Source organism: Wolffia australiana, chromosome 8, assembly GCF_029677425.1.
Source record: "Wolffia australiana isolate 7733 chromosome 8, ASM2967742v1".
Taxonomy (NCBI): Eukaryota; Viridiplantae; Streptophyta; class Magnoliopsida; order Alismatales; family Araceae; genus Wolffia; species Wolffia australiana.
Genome location: NC_135842.1, coordinates 7,884,776 through 7,906,908, shown reverse-complemented (window position 1 = coordinate 7,906,908; position 22,133 = coordinate 7,884,776). Strand labels below are relative to the sequence as shown.

General features: G+C 37.1%; 1 protein-coding gene across 1 annotated transcript; it reads right to left on the bottom strand.

Annotated features, from left to right (window-relative positions):
* Positions 1 to 18,189: 18,189 nt before the first annotated feature.
* Positions 18,190 to 19,950, bottom strand: LOC144707024 (myb-related protein P-like). The gene is made up of 3 exons (XM_078580138.1): positions 19,486 to 19,950; positions 19,115 to 19,244; positions 18,190 to 18,945 (listed from the first exon to the last, which is right to left on the bottom strand). Exons 1-3 carry the CDS (start codon positions 19,616 to 19,618, stop codon positions 18,336 to 18,338), a joined length of 873 nt encoding a protein of 290 aa, XP_078436264.1. The 5' UTR covers positions 19,619 to 19,950; the 3' UTR covers positions 18,190 to 18,335.
* Positions 19,951 to 22,133: the final 2,183 nt, after the last annotated feature.

Here is a 22,133-nt window from a genome sequence, read left to right as displayed (position 1 = left end):
TGGCTTGAGCGGAATGTACAAGCGCTGACTAGGATTTAGAGGAGAAATCGAGAGACTTCCTAGCTATTCCAAGTGCATATAAAAGAAAACTATAAAAAAACTTATAAAAAGGGTTAACATTCTAGGATATTAAATTTTCCATTTCATTATCCAATAGAGTAGTTATTACTGAATTGTCAAACCTAAAGAACCAACCAAAACACTTCTAAATTTTCTTTTTAATCTCTCTAATTGGATTCTTTGATCCTTTCAATTGGATCAATTAATTCAATTTAGAGCCCTTATTTCTTCTACTTCTCTCATCTATTCTACCCCCCCTTCCAAACTTCTCATCTAATTAGGGTGATTTAATCTCTGTTGAAGATTAAATTAACCCCAATTAGGTTCAAATTATTCAAGAAGAACATCAATTGGATTCCTTACTTGCTTCCCTTGTACGACACTCGTACTTATCACTACACATCTTAAGTAGAGTTTTTATAAATTTTATTGTATAAGCTAAAATCGACAACGACAAGGGTTTAAAATTGCATAAAATTTACCCTTATTTTTGGCTTATCAATATTCCATGACAGGTATCACAATAGAAGTCCCAATATTCACAGAGTATGATAAAGGGCCGAACTTAACTCTGTTTAGAGACCAAGTCCAAAGGGTCCATGATTGCTTGAACTAACACCTTTTATTTCAATATAGAACCTGATTTCCTATTGAATGATTAAAAAAATGTGATTCAGGGTCATATTAAAAGATATAAAGGCCTCAAAATCCCAACAGTCAGACCGAGGGGCTGAGAATCTTAGGCCTCTTTTTATCACATCCTTGGATTCTATCCAAGTACATTCTTGGAGGCCTTAGTGCACTACTTTTCCTAGTTCCACTATTTATTAAAGGTTTAAAAGTGAGATAGCAGAAGTCAAAATCCTTTCATATGGGGAAAATGCAAAAGGAAAGAATACCACAATGCACCCTAAACCAATGTGAACAATCTAAAAACGAATGATGTTATGTCCTTAATACCAACTCTAGAAATTTAAAATTTTGACTCTGTATATATTCTCTAGATTTGGATATCCAAGCGTAATAATTATTGATGGTGGATCCTATTATAACAATTCTCATTTCATATATTTACTTAAGAGGTATGGAGTACATCATAAGATGACCAGTCCGCACCATCCTCATGCCAAAGATGAAATTGAAATAAAAGAGAGATCAAGAATAATATAAAAGGATAATACATCTGGATGGTAAAGATTTGAGTGGCAGATTACCTGATGATTTGTGGGCGTATAGAACAGCCTATAAGGGACCCATAGGGATGTCCCCTTATATATTTATCTTCGGAAAGACATGTCATATTCCTGTTGAGATTAAACATTGAGCTAATTGGGATATCAATAAGTTAAATCTCTCCATGCAAGATGTAGGGTAAAATCATATGTTGCAGCCCCGGTAACTTTAAGCGTTAAGAATTAAAGGATACAAGAATTCGGTGATCTATAAAGCAAAATGAAGGCCTTTCATGAAAGCAAGCTAAATATAAGAAATTTCCTTGAAAAATCTATATTTCTTGCTGTGCAACTCTCCTTTGAAATTATTTCTAGAGAAGCTTAGGAACACATGGTGTGGACAATTTATCATCAGTAAATTGTTTCATTACGGAGTAGTTTCGATTGCAGATCCAAATACAGGTCAGCAGTTTTAAGTAAATGGACAAAGATTGAAACCATAACTGGAACTAAAGCCTGAACCTATGGAAGCTATTGTAGACCTTCATGATGAACCAGGGATTTAATCTTGGATTACAAAATAAATTTTAATTAATAATTTGGTTCTCCAGATATTTTGTTCACTTTTAAACCTTTTTCGGATAACCTTTATTATAGTATCATACCTGATGAGAAGTAAGTTTCCCTTCTCATGATCACCAACTCTTTCCAAAACCATCACGAAGTTCATCATTTGTATTCTATTAGTGCATGGAAATATTCATACTTAGAGGTGTACTTGATATAATAAATACTTCATACCTCAGTTTCTAGGATCACAAGGTGAGTAAACAATCCAAGGAATGTTCAATGTTATTTCTAAGGGACTAGAAATGAATAAAGTTAGAGGCTGTAATAATACATACATTATTGGGTTAATTCTGGGAAAGTTACACTTTTTATGCATTAAAATGAATATAAATGCATTTTATCAACCTTTAAATGATTAAACTCATTTTTAAATTGATATTCTGATTTTTGTGGAATAAATCGTATCGATAGGGAATTTTCTGAAGCCATATCCTTAAAGAACTTAATTTTATGACACCTTATCTTTAGGAATATATTTTTTATAAAGTGCTTGAAATTATATTCAGAGATATATGAATTTTATAAGTCAAAATATATATGTATTTAATATATTTTTATGCTTGAATATGTGCTCGCCACGTGCTGCTATTCAATTTGTCAATTTCGTCTGGCCACAAATATTCACAATGATTAGCTGTATTAATTCTTGCTAAAAGCCACAATTATGGCATCGTGAGTTGCCTACTAACCTTATGAGCCAATCATTACCTGGCATCCAATGCACTTTATTTGCAAGAGGGGATGTGGCCCAATAGAAGAAGTCATGATTTAAATCATAATAAATCTGACTCGTAAACTAAGAAAAACAATAATTAAGAAAGGAAAAAATCTAAACGTTGCGGTGGCGTGCACATGTTTTTTTTTTTTTTCGATTGGCAAAAAGACGGTGCCGGGTATGTCCAACCCTGCGGTTATGCCCGTAGACAGAACCAGCCGTGCCCTAGATGCCACCCAGGGGTTTTATATATCAAGTGGATTGTTTATCAGCATTTTTAGGAGTGGAGTGAGCATAAATATCCCACTCGAATCCCACTCGTCCACGCCCATGTGTAGGAAAGGGAAAAGATACATAAGTGATACCTGGCAGGTGCTCTGAGCAGGTCGCTCGTGCTGGCATGTCTCCGAATCCCCCACGGCGGTGATGATGCATGGAGTGTGTGGAGCTCTCCCCACCGTCGAGAAGTGTCATTGATGAGGTTCATGGCGGGGATATCAATAAAGCGGGAGAGTGAGCGCTCCGCCTCCCACACTTCATGCAATACGCCAATTGCAGGGGAAAATCTCTAGGAGATGTACGCGTGCCATCAGGAGTATGGGTAGCTGGCGTAGTAGAGTCGATGCATGGAGTGCAGTCCAACCCGCCATCCGCAGATGTCAGCGTTGTGGTGCTCGGCAAATTGGACGAGCACATGCGTGGAGGTGGCGTGCACATGTACCGTCACAAATGATTAAAAAAGAAAGTAAATGCTGAAGCGTCATGCAGAAGCGCATCCCACATCAAGCAATAATGAGGAATCTTCCCCTTTTTTAACAAGAAAGAGACACATCAGAATGTCATTCAAGAAAAAGGGGAATATTGTGACATGGCGCGCAGCATTAGAACTATTAAAAAAAATTAAAGCCCTTTTTCCTTTCCTCTTGAAAGTAATGTGGCGTTCTCAAAGTGAACAATCATAGAACACAAGGCAATCAGCCCAGTCATTCACTATCTACATATTGGTCTACTTAACGGAAAATGAAAAAATAGGAAGCATCAGCGCTGATGGCGTGGAGAGAGAAAAAAGGGACAGGTAGGATTGCTGCACGTTCAAGGCACAACATCTGAAGATCCAGAGGGCCGATTGAGCTGAAATTTGTAAGGATGCTTTGTCTTCAAAACCTCTTTCCGTCCATACCCTTTGATATACAAAGAGATATCAATGTCAAAATCATCCTTAAACTTTCCTCCTACGCATGTAAGTGGATTGAAATATATTGAATTTTGGAGATACATCAAGTGTGTTCTTGGTGTCTCGGGCATATGGGAAGAACAAAAAAATAAGAGGGAAAGCTTACCTGCACTCGCAAATTGCCACGATTCTGGCAGAACATAAGAATATATGGGAAGCATGTTTGTGTTACATTGTTCTTTCTCTTCATCGTAGGTAGCTTAGACTTCTTTCACTCCATACGTTCCCTGAATCACGTCTTAACAACTTCATGCCATTGTCATATTTTACTTGTTATCTACCTCATTCCTGTCACTCTTCGCTCCATCATTATTTCATTCTTGCACTCACTCGATATTCTCAAACCCCAATTATCACTATTTACTGACTACTCTCCTAAACTTAATATCACTCCCTCACCTCCCATTTTCTTGTCATTTGATATCATATTTAGTATATCTCTTCTCATCTCAATAACCACCATATTACAAATATTCCATCCTTAATCACCACTCCTTGTGGAGATCCATATTCATCACTAGCTAAAATTACAAAGGGAGTACATGTTTCTATTTTTATTAAATAATCTAAAAAATGCCAACGGCAAGTTTAAACCCTAATTTTGAGATTATCACTCACATTGCATTGTAGCACCCAATGGCCACCATCATTGTATGTACGTGCTTACAACTGCTCCATGAACTTGGGTGAATGGAAATTATATTTTTCCAATTCAATTTTTCCTTGCACATTCCTAAAAATTCTAAACAATAATGCATTTCATCTGATGTATTAAAATTAAAATATGAGTTGAAATTTTAAGAAATTAGGTTTAGGTATTTTGCTTTTATTTTCATTAAATTTTTATCATATAAAGTCATAGAATACAAGGAATTTTTAACTTTTTAATATATATATATATATATTGATAGAAAATTTAGCTCACAGTTAACTTTTTCAATACCAGCTCTCTATGAATTAGAGAGTTGTAATTAGTATAAATTTTTATGCGTAAACTGTAACTTTAAATGCAACTTTAACCCTATTTCTCTAGTTTGTATATTCCAAGAGCAAAAGACTTGTGGAATTGAAATCCCTACTTGGCGTATTAAGCACAAAATGATGTGGTTAGTAATAACTATTGGGGATAATAAATCATTACATGATTATAATTTCTCATTAGAAAATTATATAAGATGGGATATTAGTTTATAACCTCTTAACAATTAAAATATCCATTACAATGAATAAATTAGGTTCAATAGGAAAATTGTTTAGTCATCATATTAGACTGATTTTTGAAATATTCAGTAGTTTAATTATTAGATTGATTTTAAAAAATTACTTAGTCATCATGATTTTTATAAATTTATTAAATCAGATTTAATTTTTGAAAACATATATTAAAAATCCAAACAGTAAGATACTAACATTACAATTCATTTATTCGATACTTGCTCATTGCGGACTGGACCCTTTCTTGATCAGTTCTTGGTAGGGAAATAAATGACATTTATGTGTAAATCAGATTCCTAAACTCCATTACTGACTCTGGTTTCTGGTTTCCAATGGTATAATTAATATCCATACGTTGAGAGGCCACAATCAACATTCAAGAGTGACCAAGAAACTTTCATAACATTCAAGGTCCCAATAATATTTTTTAGAAATAAATCCATAAATATTTAAGCTCCCAATTATACATGGAGACACCCCCAATACACATTGGATCAAATAAAATGGCAACACATGGTATTGCATTTATTTATGACCAGAAAAAATATAAAACATATATTCTGATGAGAAACCAATCTGATCCTCTATATATTTTCCAAAATTAAATGAAGACTGTTTCCACTCATTAGACTATATTTATTAAGAATATGAAGAGAGAAAATTCCTTAAAATACCAATATATGCACCCTCATCAGAATATTTCTTTGAAAATATCTTGACTAGTTTTAGGCTTGATAACTATTTTGATGCCGAAAACGCGTAAAGTTGATGGTACTAACCTAATATTTCATGTGCTATTAACAAAATACTTGTGGAGTTTGTTCCTCCATCTCTTACTAAAACAATATGCCCTATAATGTAGAGTATATTTTAACAACTTAGTCATTAAAAATTCATCTAAAATTTTTTCATAAAATCATATAAATTAAAGCTTAAATAATATTTTAATTTAAGTGAATTAAAAAAATACTTAAATTTTAATTAAAATCATATCATTTTCATCTCACTCTTGCTTAGTAATTCATTTTCCACACCTTAGTTAACTTCAGTTTGCCTTTAGTCACATAAGTAAAAACTAAACTTCATGTGGAATTCCAATAAATATTATTCCTTACCTCACATTCCCATAAACAGAAACAGCTTTTTTCCCGAGATATAGTGATCTGGATTGGTGCAACATTACTATAATAATTATATGTTAATACGTAAGTAGGATTACTTACCACCAAGTCATTATGAATGGAATAATTGTCACTGATTTGGCCATTGACAAGGGTAAAAAAGGCCTACATCGCAAATATCTTCATACATCACCACATAGTTCTCACTACATTGAATCCTAAAGTTCATAGTTCAAACTAAAACATGTTATTCATGTATTTGAACTCCATAAAACTGTGCAATTAATTGAGAAAACTACAACCAATAAAAATGATTTTATTTATTTTATCCTACTGTGATATTTCAAGGAATAGCCAATCAGCCTGCCATACTCTTTGTACAAAAAATAGTGAAGTGGGTGGCATGGTCATCACAAATACCTAGTTATGTACAAGCTTAACTGCATCATAGAAAATGTTGATATCTCTACGTTAAACCTCTATGATTTTTTACTTTTCATACTTGTTGTGCCCATAGATTGCACAAGTGATAATTTTAAGTTTCTTAATAAAATAACGATGGCACTAGAACTTGCTCACTCCAAAATTTGGGTTCCATCTGTTGCCATTTTCCTTTTAAAAATCCACATTTTTTTTAATGAATGGTTTTAATCTCCACACAAATACACATCCCATGGAAAGAAAATATGCAGTCAAGATTTCCAATAGTTTCAAGTCGAAGGGAAATGACATCTCTCTCCCAAATTTCTCTCCCTTTTACCTAATTGGAGAAACGATTACAAAGGAATGTTCAGAAATCTTCAGGTTCATGAGATTCACTACCGCACCACATCCACATGCACTAAACAGAATAGACCCTCTTATTAAAATGACAACTACAAGACATGGGTATCACTCTTTGTAGAGTCATATATGAATGCAAATTAATGTTTTGGGCTGGATTTGTGATACCCAAATAAAAAGAAATTGGGAATAATGAGATTTTTGAATCCCTTTCAAACCATTTTAATACCCATTCAATTTATTCAGATTGCAACAAGTCAACAATTTTACAACTTGTTGCTGAACTAATCATTGGAAAAATGGCCATTATGGCATTATGATTCATAATGATATAATGCACCAATCATGGAGTAATTCTTTCCAATGTTTATGTATCATTTAACATTCACTGATATAATCTATTCATTATATTGCATTTGTCATAGCTATAATGAAATCCAAAACTACATAATCCAACTTAATAAATTATCATTTGATCAAAAATGGATATCACTATGCATGTGTTTTAAATATTCATATGCGAAGGATACATGATGATTATGACCAGATAGAATAGCACAATCTAATCTAACTCCTATGATAACTACACATTATCCTTTAGTTGTTAGTGTGGAGACACTAGAAGATCGTGGGTTTTCTTTCGTAAAAAAGAGTTCAATTAATTGATCTATTAAAATATTTTGATGGTATTACACCAAATTTTCAATCTGGTTGATTCACATTGATAAGCAAAAAGTAGGGGTAAATTTTGGAATTTTATAATCCCCTGTACTTGCTGATTTTGGCTTATACAATAAGATTTATAAAACCTTAACTTAAAATGTATAATGATAAGTAGAGGTATCGTCCAAGGGAAGCTAGTAAGGAATTCAATAAGTGATCTCCTTTAATAATTAGACACTAATTAGAGTTAATTCAATCTTCAATGAAGATCAAATCACCCTAATTAGATGAAGAATTTTAAAAAGGGGGGTAGAAGAGATGTGAAGAATAGAAGAAGTGAGGAGCTCTAGATTAACTTATTTGATCCAATAAAAGGGATCAAAGGGGTCAAATAGAGGGGATAAGAGTAAAATATGATTTGGAGTTCGTTTGTTTTTGGGGATTTGGAATCCAAATTTAATAAGTAATAGATCATAAAGGCAGTCTAATATCTCCAAGAAATTAAAAATTTTTATAATTTTTTTTCTTCATGTGCAAATGGAATAGCTAGATCAATTCCATAATTTCTCCGCTCAATCCTAGTAGGGGCTTTTACATTCCAGTCAAGCCAAGCGATTTAGAAATGCAGACCAATATCAAGAAGGACAATTACAAAATTAACTAACACATAATCCTAATCACACTAAAAATCAGATACAATGTAATATAAAGCACCGAATAGAGTTTATCCAGGATGAAGCTCCTCTCTGTCTTGCAACTGTGATAGAACCACCTCCAGAATGACCTCCTCTCAAAATTTGGCTTTTTACTTAGGCTACATGGTAAAGATTACCACTTAAACCCCAGTTAGTAATTCATTTGTATCCATGAATGTAGGCTTGATCTGAATAATCCAACCTATAGATAGAAAGAGGAGGTTGAGATGAGCACATCCATGAAAAAATCACCTCAATTGGACTTCAGGATCAAAAGTTATTAATAAATGAAAATTGACCAGTCTAAGCCATTGGATCAATTTTCATTTATTTAATTTGATTTTTTTCTACGCGCAATGTTGTGTCATTCTCTGATTAGGTGATACATTTAAAATTAAAATGGCGGGTTCATTCTCGTAGTACCACATACCCCCTGCTAGAAATAAAAAAAAATTAAAAATAAACATTGTACATAGCGCTGTACACGTATCCGTGCCTTCGTACTTCTGGCTGCCAATGAGAAAGCGCCACATCACCCCCGTGCACGCTCTGTGTATGCACTGCAAAGGAGGTGAACTTACCACCTGGAGAGAGAAATTCCTTAAATTTTGCAGAAAATTCCCCAATTAAACAGGCGCGTGCAAACAAACGCCTCCCAAAAAATATTTGTGTTTATGCCCTTCTCGCTTTCTCTATCTTCCCTTTTTCTTAAAAAACATTTTAAAAAGCCTGATTAATTGAAATAAACCCTGTAACTATTATAATAATATCTTTACGACTGCGCACATGACTGAGAGCTCTTTTAAGGGCATAATTGCAGCAAAAATGTATGAAAACCCCTTATACTTTAGTAATTGCTTAAAAACTCTTATTTTTCTTATAAATATACTTTTTCCATTTAGAAATTAATTTCTTCCTTGAATAATTCCCAAAAAATCCTAGAAAATTCTAGAAAATGCAGGAATCCATTCCCACATTAATTAAGATTAAAATTAAAATTTAATCCTGCCATTTTCATTTAAAAATAATTATTCCATGCTTAAATAAATTCCATAAAATTTATAAATTAACAGAAAATTAGGGTAGAATCAGAATTCACTTGGAAAAATTAATTAAGAGGTAATATATGATAACAACCCTATTTTATACTGTTTATGTGCATAAAATTTTACTAAGTGCTTGAAATAAATATGGAATTTAGGGTGCTATCATACATCATGATTGTGTTAGTGATCGTTAGACCTAAGACGTCAAATACGTGGGGATAAATTTGCACTTTGACTATGACCTACAAATCATCATGCAATTCTAAATATTCTTAGTTCTGGTAGAGTAAGAAGTTTGTAAAGGTGACTTAGTGGTGAAGAAGGGATCCTCCACCATCGGTATGAGAACAAATAGTTAAAGTAAAAAAGTGCCATGAAAAGTCTTAGACCAATCATAGCAGCACAAACTCTGTTGATTGAATAGGGTTTGATAGTTTCGAATAACCTATGTCCTTCTCGGAGCATTGAGCAGATGAATATAATAAGTAACGACTAAGAGGTTCCTTGTACTTCTGGAGCACGATGTTTAAATTAACACCATATGGACTAGACTCAACCTATCAAGTAGGTTAAATCAATGTTTCATCCATTAATCTATATGATGGTATATTTAATTAATTTAGAAGGTGAATAAAGGTGATTGAGTCATTGGAGTCATTAATTAGATTCATACATGGGTAAATGGTCTTTAGACGTCAGATGATATAGTTCAAGTTTTGGGGCTTTTTGTGAAACATTCCCAGTTAGAATAAACAAAAGAAGGCTCTAAGAAAGCCGTCACCCACGCAATAAATGTTGGGGGCCTTACCCTTCTTCTCCTTGCTCCCCTTTGCTAATGTCCATTCCCATTGTAATCAAGATGGAAATATAGTGACGATGGGTGTGAACAGAGCTTTCCAAGATGAATGAAGATATTTGACATGCTAGGCATCACGTGGATATGTCTTGAGGCTGGACATTTCAGGTGTTGAAGACGCCTTACTTCTGGAACCAAAAGATCATAATTCTGATCCATGCACAAGTTAATTGATTAGTAATTTCATTTTGATTCCATTCAAAAATTTCTAGTGTAGAAATTACTTTAGTTTCATCCAAACCAACGTGATAGAACCCATTAATATCCCCATTATTTAGTTCTAATTGGAATTGCCAGTTTAATTTCCTAAGGAATAACCTAAGACGGGGAGAGGGTGAATCAGGTTCTCTATCTATATTATGTTTTTATTATTAAATAGCCTAGAATTTTTCTACCTTAGAAATGAGGTAGAGAAAATAGGGCACACACTTATTTTTATTAGACAGCTTAGGCTAATCCTTAATACTATTTGGGGGTATCTGTCTTGAGGTGATGATATGCGCTAACCGTGTTTGATGGAATACCCCTTGAGCAAATCACTTGGAAATAGGGCTGAACAAAGATACCAAAAAGGGAAAAATTTATGAAGCTTTGTCGTCCTCAACCCCCAAAGTTTTCTATGGAAGAGCGTCGCTTGATCTTGTTCAAATTGCCCCCCAATACCTTCTTATGGCCCCCAAATCCTTAACCTGACTAACCATATATTTACGAACAATATCTTCTCCTAACAACACTTAGTATGATAACTCCTCAAATAGTATTCAAAATAAGGACCAATTTCAAATATTTGAACACAAATACTTTTAGATCAGAAATTAATCAATTCAGAGATCAAAATTCATAAATGTAACTATGACTTACATGCAGTAATACCTTCCTATTTGTGGCAGTTCTTTCTTCAAGTCCTCTTTTAATACTTGATTTATGAATTTTGTGGTAATAACTCCCAACTTTGTGGTAATACCTCCCTCAACCCTTTTTTAATATGCCCCTATTTGTGCAGTAATACTTCAAGATAATACCTTCCACATTTTTCTTTGGATGTAATTCCTTGATTTGTGGTTGACCTTTGGTGCTTAAAACTCAAAAATCGTTTTCATTCCTGCACCAAATATGATGATTCTACCTGTATTGGTTTTTTAATGCAATTTCACACAACGTTTATCTTACACAAACTGTTCAAAATTAATTAAGGTTAATATCCAGAGATCAATCTTCCCACATTCTTAGTTTACCACCTGATTCCTTCGCGTCCAACTTCAACCCTTGTAACTCTTTCAAAACTGAGCCAACTGATGTGATTCTAAATTCTTTGGTTTTGTATGGATGTTAAAACTATTCATATGTTGAAAAAAATCTCAAAATCAGTATAAAACTTATGTTGAAGATTGTAAAATTATCACAAGGTAGAGGATGTGCAAATTTCAGAGGCCAGCCTTTTTTCCTTTGAATCTTGAAACACCACGCATCAAAAAACTATGGTTTGAAGTTCTTTGGACTTTAATTGATGTGAAAAACAAATGATCTCTTTAAAGAATGTTAAAAAACTGCTTCAAAATTGCTTCCAGGGATCAAAAGATCTCTCAAGCTTTTTGACTGAAATTTTCAAAGGGCAAGGAGAAGAGAGTTTGAAAGTAGGGCTCAAAACTATGCATAAGGACTTAGAAATCTGAAAGGGCATGATAGTAATTTTTCAGAAGTCCAAAAGTCCAATGTCTTGATTATGATTAAATAATATAAATCAATAATCATTTTAATTTCAATTTTTTATATTTATAATTTTGCCACAAGTTCAAAATACATTTCAAGAGTTAAGAGCAAAAACTAGCCCTGTTGCCAAGTGTTTCAACTTTAAAATAATCTTAAAATTTTAGGAATGTTTACCGCATCAGTTTAATCAATATATCACGATCAGGTATTAATATTTTGACATAATTAATTTCCATTAAATCATCAGTAAATTTAATCTTAAATAATCAAAGGTAATAATTAGGAATTTAAATAAGTTATTAAGCAAGTCATATAGAGTGAAATTGAGACATATTTGAACAGTGTTAGAAAATATGTTTATCTTCATGTCCTAGAAAATACAACTCCAAACATGATTTTACTTGTTCATCTTATAGTCAAACTAAGTAGCCTTATAATATAGCTAAGGCTCCTACTTTATCTTCACTTACAATCAATCAACTAGTTGACTGAGGGCCTATTGTGCTTTGATCAAAACCCTCAGTGAGGCATCCATTACTTCCAACATTCATCAAAACACTCATCAAATAATTTTACAAAAATGCCCTTAAAGCTTAATCTTCATGAATGACATATCAAGGCTTGATAGTTATCTGTACCCTAAATAACACATGTCTCATGCAAAAGAAGGATTCTACATATACGACACCCAAAGACCATAAAGGTTTCATGAAAGAGTTGAATCAATAGTCCACATCATCTTGACCGCAAGGTGTAGCTTGGTGCCCCAGAAACTAAAAACTTAACCTATTTATCATTAGGTAATAAATTGATATAATAATTCATAAGGTCGAATATCAATGTCATTGGTCCATTAAAGCTATTAACTTGACTAATACATTGACCTAGAGGGTCACACACATAAGATCTCTAGATGCTGGTTGATATACTTATATATTAAGAATGTTTTTTGACAATTACCGTCTAAGTATAAATAGAGGGGGACATCCATTTTAGGTGCTCATGCCAGCCGGACCTGGGTGGCCCCCTTGTTTTCTTCGCATTTCACTCACTGCACTTGGGAAACTTTATGATGAGAATATCTCCTATTTCTGCCGGTAGAGTTGGATACGCTGAACAAGATATTCATTGTCACATCAATCAAGTGGATACATCTCTAGGCCATGCATGTGAATGACTTGAGGTTTCCATTATCCAATGTTTCAAATTCATTGATTCCGCTGAAACTGCATATTTTTTATCATCAAGTTTTTCAAAATCAACACTATTGGCATGACATTCATTCAAGGACACAAAGCAGACCGAAGCTTAGACATGGAAATGCATGGTAAAATCTTTGGAGAATTTGAGAATTCAACTGACAAACTAGAAATGTGATGCATATATCAATCTTGAGAGAGAAAAACTTATGAATTAGAATGATCCAGCTTTAGAACACAACGTCTGAAATTGTATAAAACTTTTTGCAGAAAGTTTGGGCCAACTTCTCTCTCTCTCTCTATGTTATACCCATCGGTACATGTGGATCTATAAATAGACCCTTAGATATATGTGAAAACCATCATAAAATAACCCTAGATCATTAGGTATAGTGGAGGAAAGTAAGTTTGGTCATTTATGAATTTAAAAAACAAAATAAACTTGGAGGGACTCTCTTACATAACTCTATCTTCTTGATCTTAGCAGCAAATAATGATATATGATGAGTTCTGTCAACTTACTTTATTATGTTTCTCTAAATGCCCATTCATATCAATCCATCAACATAGGTATTATCTGTCAATCACTATTATTATTTGTCACCTTCTCATCATACCATTATTTTTCTTGCTATTTAATGAACATTATCAAGACATTATTTCCGGAGTCATGATTCCCTGTAGAGACGACCCTTACTTATCACCATCTAATCATATTTTTTAGAGTCAAGCAATGATGCCCTTTTGAAGCTATATTTTACTCTTACCCCCTCCCTAGCACTCCCTGTTTCTTTATCTTATCCTCTTCTAATTCTCTCTCCTCTGCCTTTTCCAATTCCATCCTCAATTTCTCTTTCCAATCTCAACCATTTGATTGGACTATTCTCACTACATCATTCTCTTTCCCTTTGAACTTTCTTTCTCCTTTTTGTGAAGCCTCTCTTTGAGTTTTCTCTCTCCTCAACTAGTCACCTTTGTTGGCTACTCATTCTCTCCCACTAACACCATTGAGATTCACTTTTATATGTTTCTCTTTCTCCCCCAAAATATCTATTTTCTAGTTACAACTTGACTTATTTTTCCCACCTCTCTCTCTATCTGCCATACTCTCTTAACCGTCCATATTTTTTATCTTTCTTTTAAGTGAATGTTTTTTACCTTTTAAAATGACATGCACATGTCTGTAAGATTTTTTTACCTAAAGTTTTATTATAAAGTGATGTTTTATTTGGATAAGTGTGGGAATGAAAATCAAAGAAACCATAGTGGCACAATAAATAAACACTTTTCCAATATGGCTCTCAATCACTCTTGTTTTCCTCTCTCCTTTCCTTTACTACCACGTTCATCTGCTGTCTTCTTCCCTTGTTTACTTCAGCATTTGAACTTTACCATAATCAACCTCTCCTCCATGCTTACCCTCTCTCATCCATCCCATCTGCATTTTGTTTACATCCTCTTTTTATCCATATTGTTAACATTATTCACTCACTTGCCTTGTCCCCCCATTGTCAATTCACACTTTTCCCTTTTTTTCTGCCCTCTCGATCGCATAGTTGCTCCTCTTCTCTTGTTATTTTACTTATTTTCCTACCATCAACTTCCTAAATGAAGCCACCAGTCCTCATTTTTATTTACCACACTAACCCCTGTCCTCTTACCTTCTCCATGATTGTTCAATTCTTGGCCTTCCATATTCCACCTTTTCTTTTGTACCCTTTTGTGAGGTACCTATTAACATCTCCTCTTTAAGATAATTTTTGGTTAATCATAATTTTTTATTTGTTTCGAGTGATTGTGTCATCTCTTGATTTCTTCTGTTCTGAACATTGATTTGATAGTCATGCACCATCTTATATCCTTAAACTAGATACATCTGAATCATTCACTTTGTTGGTCATTTCGAAGTCCCTAATTTACACACTAAAGGATTAGCTCCATTTGGATCACCCTCAAAGAACATTATCATATATTAATCAAAATTTGCATGACTCTGCATGTTTCTTTTGCATCACAGTTTTAAAAATATTTTATTGATGAAATCAATTATCAACAATAAATGAAATTCCTCAAATTGGAGTTCATCACTCCGGCCTCTCCAGTTCTTCTATCTGACTCCATAAATGCACAGTAATATTTACCTAATTCCTTTGCTAAACATAACTCAAGAAAATAAGATAAAATAACCACTTGACCTTAAATGTAGTGAACTGGGATTGATATCAACCATAAAAATAAGTAAAATAATAAAAAATATAAGTAATGATTTCATCATATATCATATTATTTGATAAATAATGCATAATGTGTGTCCTTCGCATAATTTTCATGATAAACATTGTCTAAAATAACACGTGTGTATATTTTTAATGTTATCAATGACCCAAGGTGTATTGTTCTTACAATCTCTAGGACTAGAGCACTTTGTGGACACATCGGACCATGATGCCTATTATGTAAATTAAATCCTCCTCTTGATCTGTAACCCTATGTGGAGCATCAAGAGGATATGATTTAAAATGTGCTTACTTGCATAATAATCGCAACAAGTTTCGTCAAGCCATCTTTTCATGGCAAAACCAACATTGACACCTCAAACATCATCGTCCTGGACCAGGTTGGTTATTTGGTCTCCTAGATAGTATAGAGCATGACATTTCATTACGTACACAGTGGGATGGGTTACACTGTTGGGAATCAAGTTTATGTTACATGAGAAGAAAAAAATACCAAAATGTACTTCTCTTTTTATTTTCCTTGTTTTAAAAAAGTTAATTTGTTCTTCTACAGTGTATGGAAATGTCATTATGTCCAAGCCAGCCAATTTTGGAACCTCTTTGACGATTTTAACGAGTGAAGAATGCAAAAGTTTCTTGGTGCTTTTGATCTCTCTACTGACTTTCTTTTAACTATTATTCATTTATGTGGAGGGTGTGACCCCGGCAAGTGTTATTAATTTGTTCCAAGTAGAGAGTGGAGACGCAGACATGCCTCAACAAAATGTGAAGTCTAATGTAGTATCTGTTGGAAATGTCAAACCCCCCAGCCCTAAGTTTCAAGATTGTGGGAATTGACTTGGTACATACTAGAAAGTAGGATGACTTGGTACATTCTAGAGAGTAGGATGACTTGGTACATCCTGGAAAGTAGGATGACCTAGCACATCCTTGAGAATAGGATCGTGCCTACTTTCTAGGATCGTGCCTAATTTTTAGGGGGGCATTTAGGCCTTGGGTTGTGCCTATAAAAGGCCCCCCATTTCCCTTGTTTTCTTCACCCCAACATCCCTTGATGTATTCTTCTTTTCTCCCTTTGAGTTGAGTAGAGTTTCTTGAAAGTTCATTTGAACTAGAAGTCTCTTCCTTCTTCCCTCTCTCTCACTCTTGGAGTTGGTGCTCTCTTGACGGTGACGACGCGGGGACGTGACGAGGCTAACAACTACGCCTCGGTGTTTCTCCTCGTATCGTCTTGGGATCATCGTCTACATCGTCTGCATTGGTTCACGTCCAAGTACGCTTCCGCGAGTTTTTAGGGGGGCATCGGTTCAGTATCTGAAGCGATGATCAAGGCTGTTGTACTGATGTTTCCAATGACATTTATCATATTCATCCAGGCAAAATATCATCTTTGGAAAATGAGAATGGAGTGCTATGTGCAAGCACATGGTATTTGGGATGCCATCGAGGGAGATTAGATTCCCCAGAGGAAGGATCAAATGAAATATCAGCTACCAGCAGGTTCTGTGACTTTCTAATAGGTAGCTCATGACTAAGAAGATGACAAAGGAGAATTGGGATGCGCTTTGCATCTGAAACCTTAGTCTATATGGTTAGTCTAGAGTACTAGGACTAAAATGTGATTATCAGAATCTCAAGATAAAAAATGAGGAGACGGTGTATTTTGCTTTCCTTATAGGGAAAAATGGCAAAACAGACCTCCATTTTTCTTCCCATATTTTGAAAAAGACATTTTTTCTTGATGAGCAAAAAATGGGCAATTCAGTATGGAAATGTCATCATCAGCAAGCAGTCTACTTGCTCTATAAATGGGCAAACTCTAGAACAATTTTTACAAGTGAAGAAAAGCATATTTTCTTGATGCTTTTGATCTCTATATTCTCTCTTCCTTTTTGCTCGTCTTCCTTGTCGCAGAGGGTGTGATGCCATATATGTTCATCAATGCCCTGTTTGTGGGTGCCCCGACATCATACCTATGTGTGAAAACACCATAAGTGGTGCCTACTGCACATTTGTCCCAATAGACCACGCGCAGGCGTTAGAATTTGCTTGGTAGCAACCACACGGCAGATCTACTCCTTCTAACTTGTCTTGTGCACTAGCATCACAGATCATGGGTGTCATTGGCATACCTGCTATACGCGTTGCTCCTGCACATTTCATACCACTGCTGACTGAGCACAACACAGTCCACTGATTCCCGCTGAAGTGCGTGCCACCACTATCATAGACATGAACCGTGTTTTGCCTATCTAATCCATTAAAGCAGATGTTGAAGCGCATTGTCATTCTTCGAGTAAGCGGTGAACCTTTGCTAGGAATCAAATGACATCAAAGGTTTCGTAGATTTGTTCTTTCAGGTGTCCCATGCATGATTATTCTAATTATACTAACTTAACCCCATTGTTGGCATGAGTTCAAAAGGTAAAGATTCATTAAAGTTTAGTGAAGGCTCTCAATGCTTCTAATTATAAAATGTTGAGACATTATCCATTTACGCACATTTTGATTCGTCGTATGTGGACAAGGAGATCTGGATCTTGACTGGTATACTTTTAATGTACCCCATTTTAATGAGTTTTAATTTACTCACTTGTTACTGTAGGATCTTTTATCCACAACTGCGTGAGAAATCATTGAATTCCGTATTCGATGGTTTCCTGGTATCAAAAGGCGAGTGCTGGGGACCACGTTTTTAAGTACTCCGTCAGGAATTCAATTTGTTAAAAATTGCCCAAATTCCAAGCTAACCCGGATTAACGAAGCGGGCATCACTTTCCATGTACTCCACGGCACTTTTGGTTGATGAAGTAAATGGGCCCAGAAAGACGTATAATTTGATAGGCCACATGCTACGGCAAGAGCTTTTTTTCTCTTTTGATTCCCAAGAGGGCCCCATCGCCGGCTGCACAACTGCGCCGAGAGAAGATTAACGACTGTCCAAATTCATCCGGTTACAGGGAGAAGGAAAGGTGGTGGATTCGATTTTACTGCAGGACTTAGGACATGAACCAGACGTCGAGTTCTCCATCCTCCTCCTGCCATGGCCAGGCGAGCCCAGGCCCGTCCCATAGCTGGGCCCCCATGGCCTCCCAGTCCGCATCCGATTGGCCACCGGAGTTGGCGATGCTGCTGTAGCTGGAAGACCGTTTGATGGGCCACTCCGTGTCGCCGGTCTGAGCCGGTGTGGGCTTCGCGCTGTGGGTCTCGCTCGTCGAGGTCGAGCCCCCCAGACCATCTCCGGGCCCCAAACTCGGGAAAAATAACTCCCCACAGATATCGTCGTTCATCTCCCAGAAATCGCAAGAAGGCATTTCACTTGCAGGCTCCTCTAAGATGGAACTATCTTCTTTTGCACTTGCCGGCTTCGATCCTAAGTCCTCCATAACTGCGCCGCCACTGCCCTGCCGGGGGGCAGAGGGCGTTACCGTGGGGCTGCCCGTGTTCGCTACCCGTCGCCGCCGTCTCATGCCGCCGATCCGTCCGAGGTCCATGATCACGGGGTCTCCCCGTCGGAAGATGTGTATCCGACGGCTGAGGTGCGAATTCCAGTGGTTTTTGATCTCGTTGTCGGTCCTCCCCGGGAGCTGGGCGGCTATCAGGGACCATCTGAGCGACCACACGCCATGCAAGGCCCTCGTGAGCATTCAGTGAAAGAAAAAGCGAAAGAGGGAAAGAAAGAAAGATATTTGGGCTTTTCACCCTGTAGAAGAAGATGTAATGCTGACAGTTAACTGCTGGTTTTAAAACGCGGCAAAGTTTTAGAAGGGATACCGACCTGTTTCCGAGAGAAGAGTGAAGCTTAATGATCGCCTCCTCCTCCTCCTCGGTGATGTTGCCCCTCTTCAGGTCAGTTCTGAGGTAGTTTATCCAGCGCAGTCTGCAGCTCTTCCCGCACCTAAGCAAACCTTTGTACGCCAGCAATGCCGACTCCCACACATCAGAGAGAAGCACAGAGATATTGAAACAGATATAGACAGATTTATGGATGAAATTATATATTGAGAAAGACAAAGATTATACAGATAGATAGATTGATTGATACATACACACGGGGAGGAAGAAACATTGAAATTGGCAGAAGAGAATACAGTGCAGGCTGACTTGGATAAACATCTAAATGCAGAAGAGTGCAGTCGGTGAACATACCTGCTTTCTTCGGCAGTGATCTCCAGGAGCCTTCTCCGTTGGCTTTGATGTAATTCACCAGTATTTCATCCTCTTCCGCAGTCCATCTACCCTTCTTCAGCCCCACCTTCTCACAACACGGCGCCCTTCCCATCCTCTTCTTCACCCGCGAGCTCACGCCGATCAAGCCAGCGAGCAAGAGATGGAGAGATTGGGAGAGAAATAGAGAAAGTGCAAGAGAGAGAGAGAGAGACTGAGGTGATTAGCAGGCTGTAGACGAACTGAGACAGTAAAAGGCGACAGTTATATGCTACTGGCGTAGATCATTCATAGGCTTCGATGAGACAGCAATTAATCGTAGTGGGGAGGGATGGCCATCGGGCCGAGTTAGCGGTGCCAGAGACACCACGTAAGCCCGAGCGGCGAAGCGGCTGTCGTGGCCCAATGGGCGTTGAGGGCGATCTTTCGGGGGCTCTAATATGCCCACGTATATTGGATTCTGTTACGTCGTTTCCTCGCCCTCGTCCCTCTCTGCGCGACAACGCTTTTCACTGTCATCTTGATTTCATTCCTTTAAGAAATACTGTAGACAAAACAGAAAACAAGAGAGAATAGAGATCAGAGAGATAGAGATTAGGAAGATGTAAAGACATACTTGAATAGGGATGAATTAATAAATTCGATCGATCGATCGATCGAGAGAGAGAGAGAGATTTAATGGGGGATAATAAAACTAGTTATAAAAAGAGAGCCCTCGGAGAGGGAGAGGGAGAGGGAGAGAGAGATATTAGAGATGAAGAGGGGGGAGAGAAAGGAAGAGAGAGGAATAGAGAGATATTAGAGATGAAGCGGGGGGAGAGAAAGGAAGAGAGAGGGATAGAGAGATATTAGAGATTAAGAGGGGGGAGAGAAAGGAAGAGAAAGGGAGAGAGAGATATTAGAGATGAAGAGGGGGGAGAGAAAGGAAGAGAGAGAGAGGGAGAGAGAGGGGGGGAGAGAGATTGGGGGAGTGGGCAGAGAGATATTACAGGAGGGGGGGGAGAGAGAGGAAGAGAGAGATAGAGAGAGTGAGATAGATATTAGAGGAGCGGGGAGAGAGATATTAGAAAAGGAGAGAGAAGGGGGGAAGAAAAGAAGAGAGAGAGGAAGTGAGAGAAATTACAGGAAGGGAGGAGAGAGAGGAAGAGAGAGAAATTACAGAAGGAGAGGGGAGGAGAGAGAAGAAGAGAGAGGGAGCGAGAGATACTAGAGGAGAGTGGGGGAGAGAGAAGAAGAGAGAGTGATATAAGAGATGGAGGGGGGGGGGGAGAGAGAGGACAAAAGAGAGTCAGAGATATGTATTAGAGAGGGAGGGAAGGAAGAGAGAGAGGGGATAGAGAGAGAGAGGAGGGAGGGAGGTCCATTCTTTCTCTTACAGTAACCTCATCCGAGAAGGTTGGAAGAGAGAGTGAGATCGATAAAGAGACAGAGTGGAAGACAGTTAACGCTTGCTGCCAGTTGCCAAGAGCCCGCTGTCTCATTCTCATTGAGACTTTCCTCATGCATTAACTGGAAGAGGGATAAGGGGGAGATAAGGAAATATGACGACATGCACGGAAAATATGGCGTTTTGGGAAGAAGAAGACTGGGGCTCAGATCTCAACCGATCACATGCCATCGATAAATGTGAGACCGATTTGCATCAATGGAGAAGGCGCGTGGTACTGGCAGAGCCATGTAAGAGTAGCGCCTTCTTGCTGTATACTGGAAGTTTGATATGGTCCCCCGATCATTAATCATGGGCGTACGCCCGAGTCCAGCTTAAAATTTACTTATTTTCTTATAGAGCCACAGTAAATGACTCAGAAGGACGCCCCCTCTCTTTCTTTCTTTTTCTCTCCCTCCATCTCAAAGTGCGTACCTGATTGTTTAAAATTCTTCGCATTTCTATCTCTCTCTCTCTCTCTCTCTGCTCGCGCAGCTTTATAATCTTTGAACTTGCCAAATTCTCTCGATTTAGCTCCTCTTTATCTCTCTGTCTTATGTCCCTGATCCTAGGTTAAGAATCAGCCCACCTCTTATGGAATGTGAGCCATAGTGAGAGATATGAACCGTCTTGAATCTGATTTACAAGCCATGACAACTTCGACAGGACATTGGGAACGAGAAAGAGAGAGAGAAAGGCAGAGGGACTGAGGGGGAGAGAGAAAGAGAGAGATAGAGAAAGACAGAGTGACGGAGGGGGAGAGAGAAAGAGAGAGATAGAGAAAGACAGAGTGACGGAGGGGGAGAGAGAAAGAGAGATATAGAGAAAGACAGGTAGAGATAAAGAGAGAGATAGAGAAAGACAGAGGGACTGAGGGGGAGAGAGAAAGAGAGATATAGAGAAAGACAGGGAGAGATAAAGAGAGAGATAGAGAAAGACAGAGGGACTGAGGGGGAGAGAGAAAGAGAGATATAGAGAAAGACAGGGAAAGATAAAGAGAGAGATAGAGAAAGACAGAGGGACTGAACTGGAGAGCGAAAGAGAGGTATAGAGAGACAGGGAGAGAGAAAGAGAGAGATAGAGAAAAGGGTGAGAGAAAGAGAAAGAGGGAGGGAGCGACAGAGGAGAGAGAGAAAGAGAGAGGGGAGCGACAGAGGAGATAGAGAATGAGAGAAGGAGAGACAGAGGAGAGAGAGAGAGGGAG

What these genes read in the sequence shown, in the direction of transcription:
- LOC144707024 (XM_078580138.1), bottom strand. Translation starts at nt 19,618, where the DNA reads ATGGGAAGGGCGCCGTGTTGTGAGAAGGTGGGGCTGAAGAAGGGTAGA. An exon ending in ATCACTGCCGAAGAAAGCAG is followed by an intron (nt 19,245 to 19,485) that starts GTATGTTCACCG and finishes TGGCGTACAAAG; the next exon opens with GTTTGCTTAGGTGCGGGAAG. An exon ending in CACTCTTCTCTCGGAAACAG is followed by an intron (nt 18,946 to 19,114) that starts GTCGGTATCCCT and finishes GTGGTCGCTCAG; the next exon opens with ATGGTCCCTGATAGCCGCCC.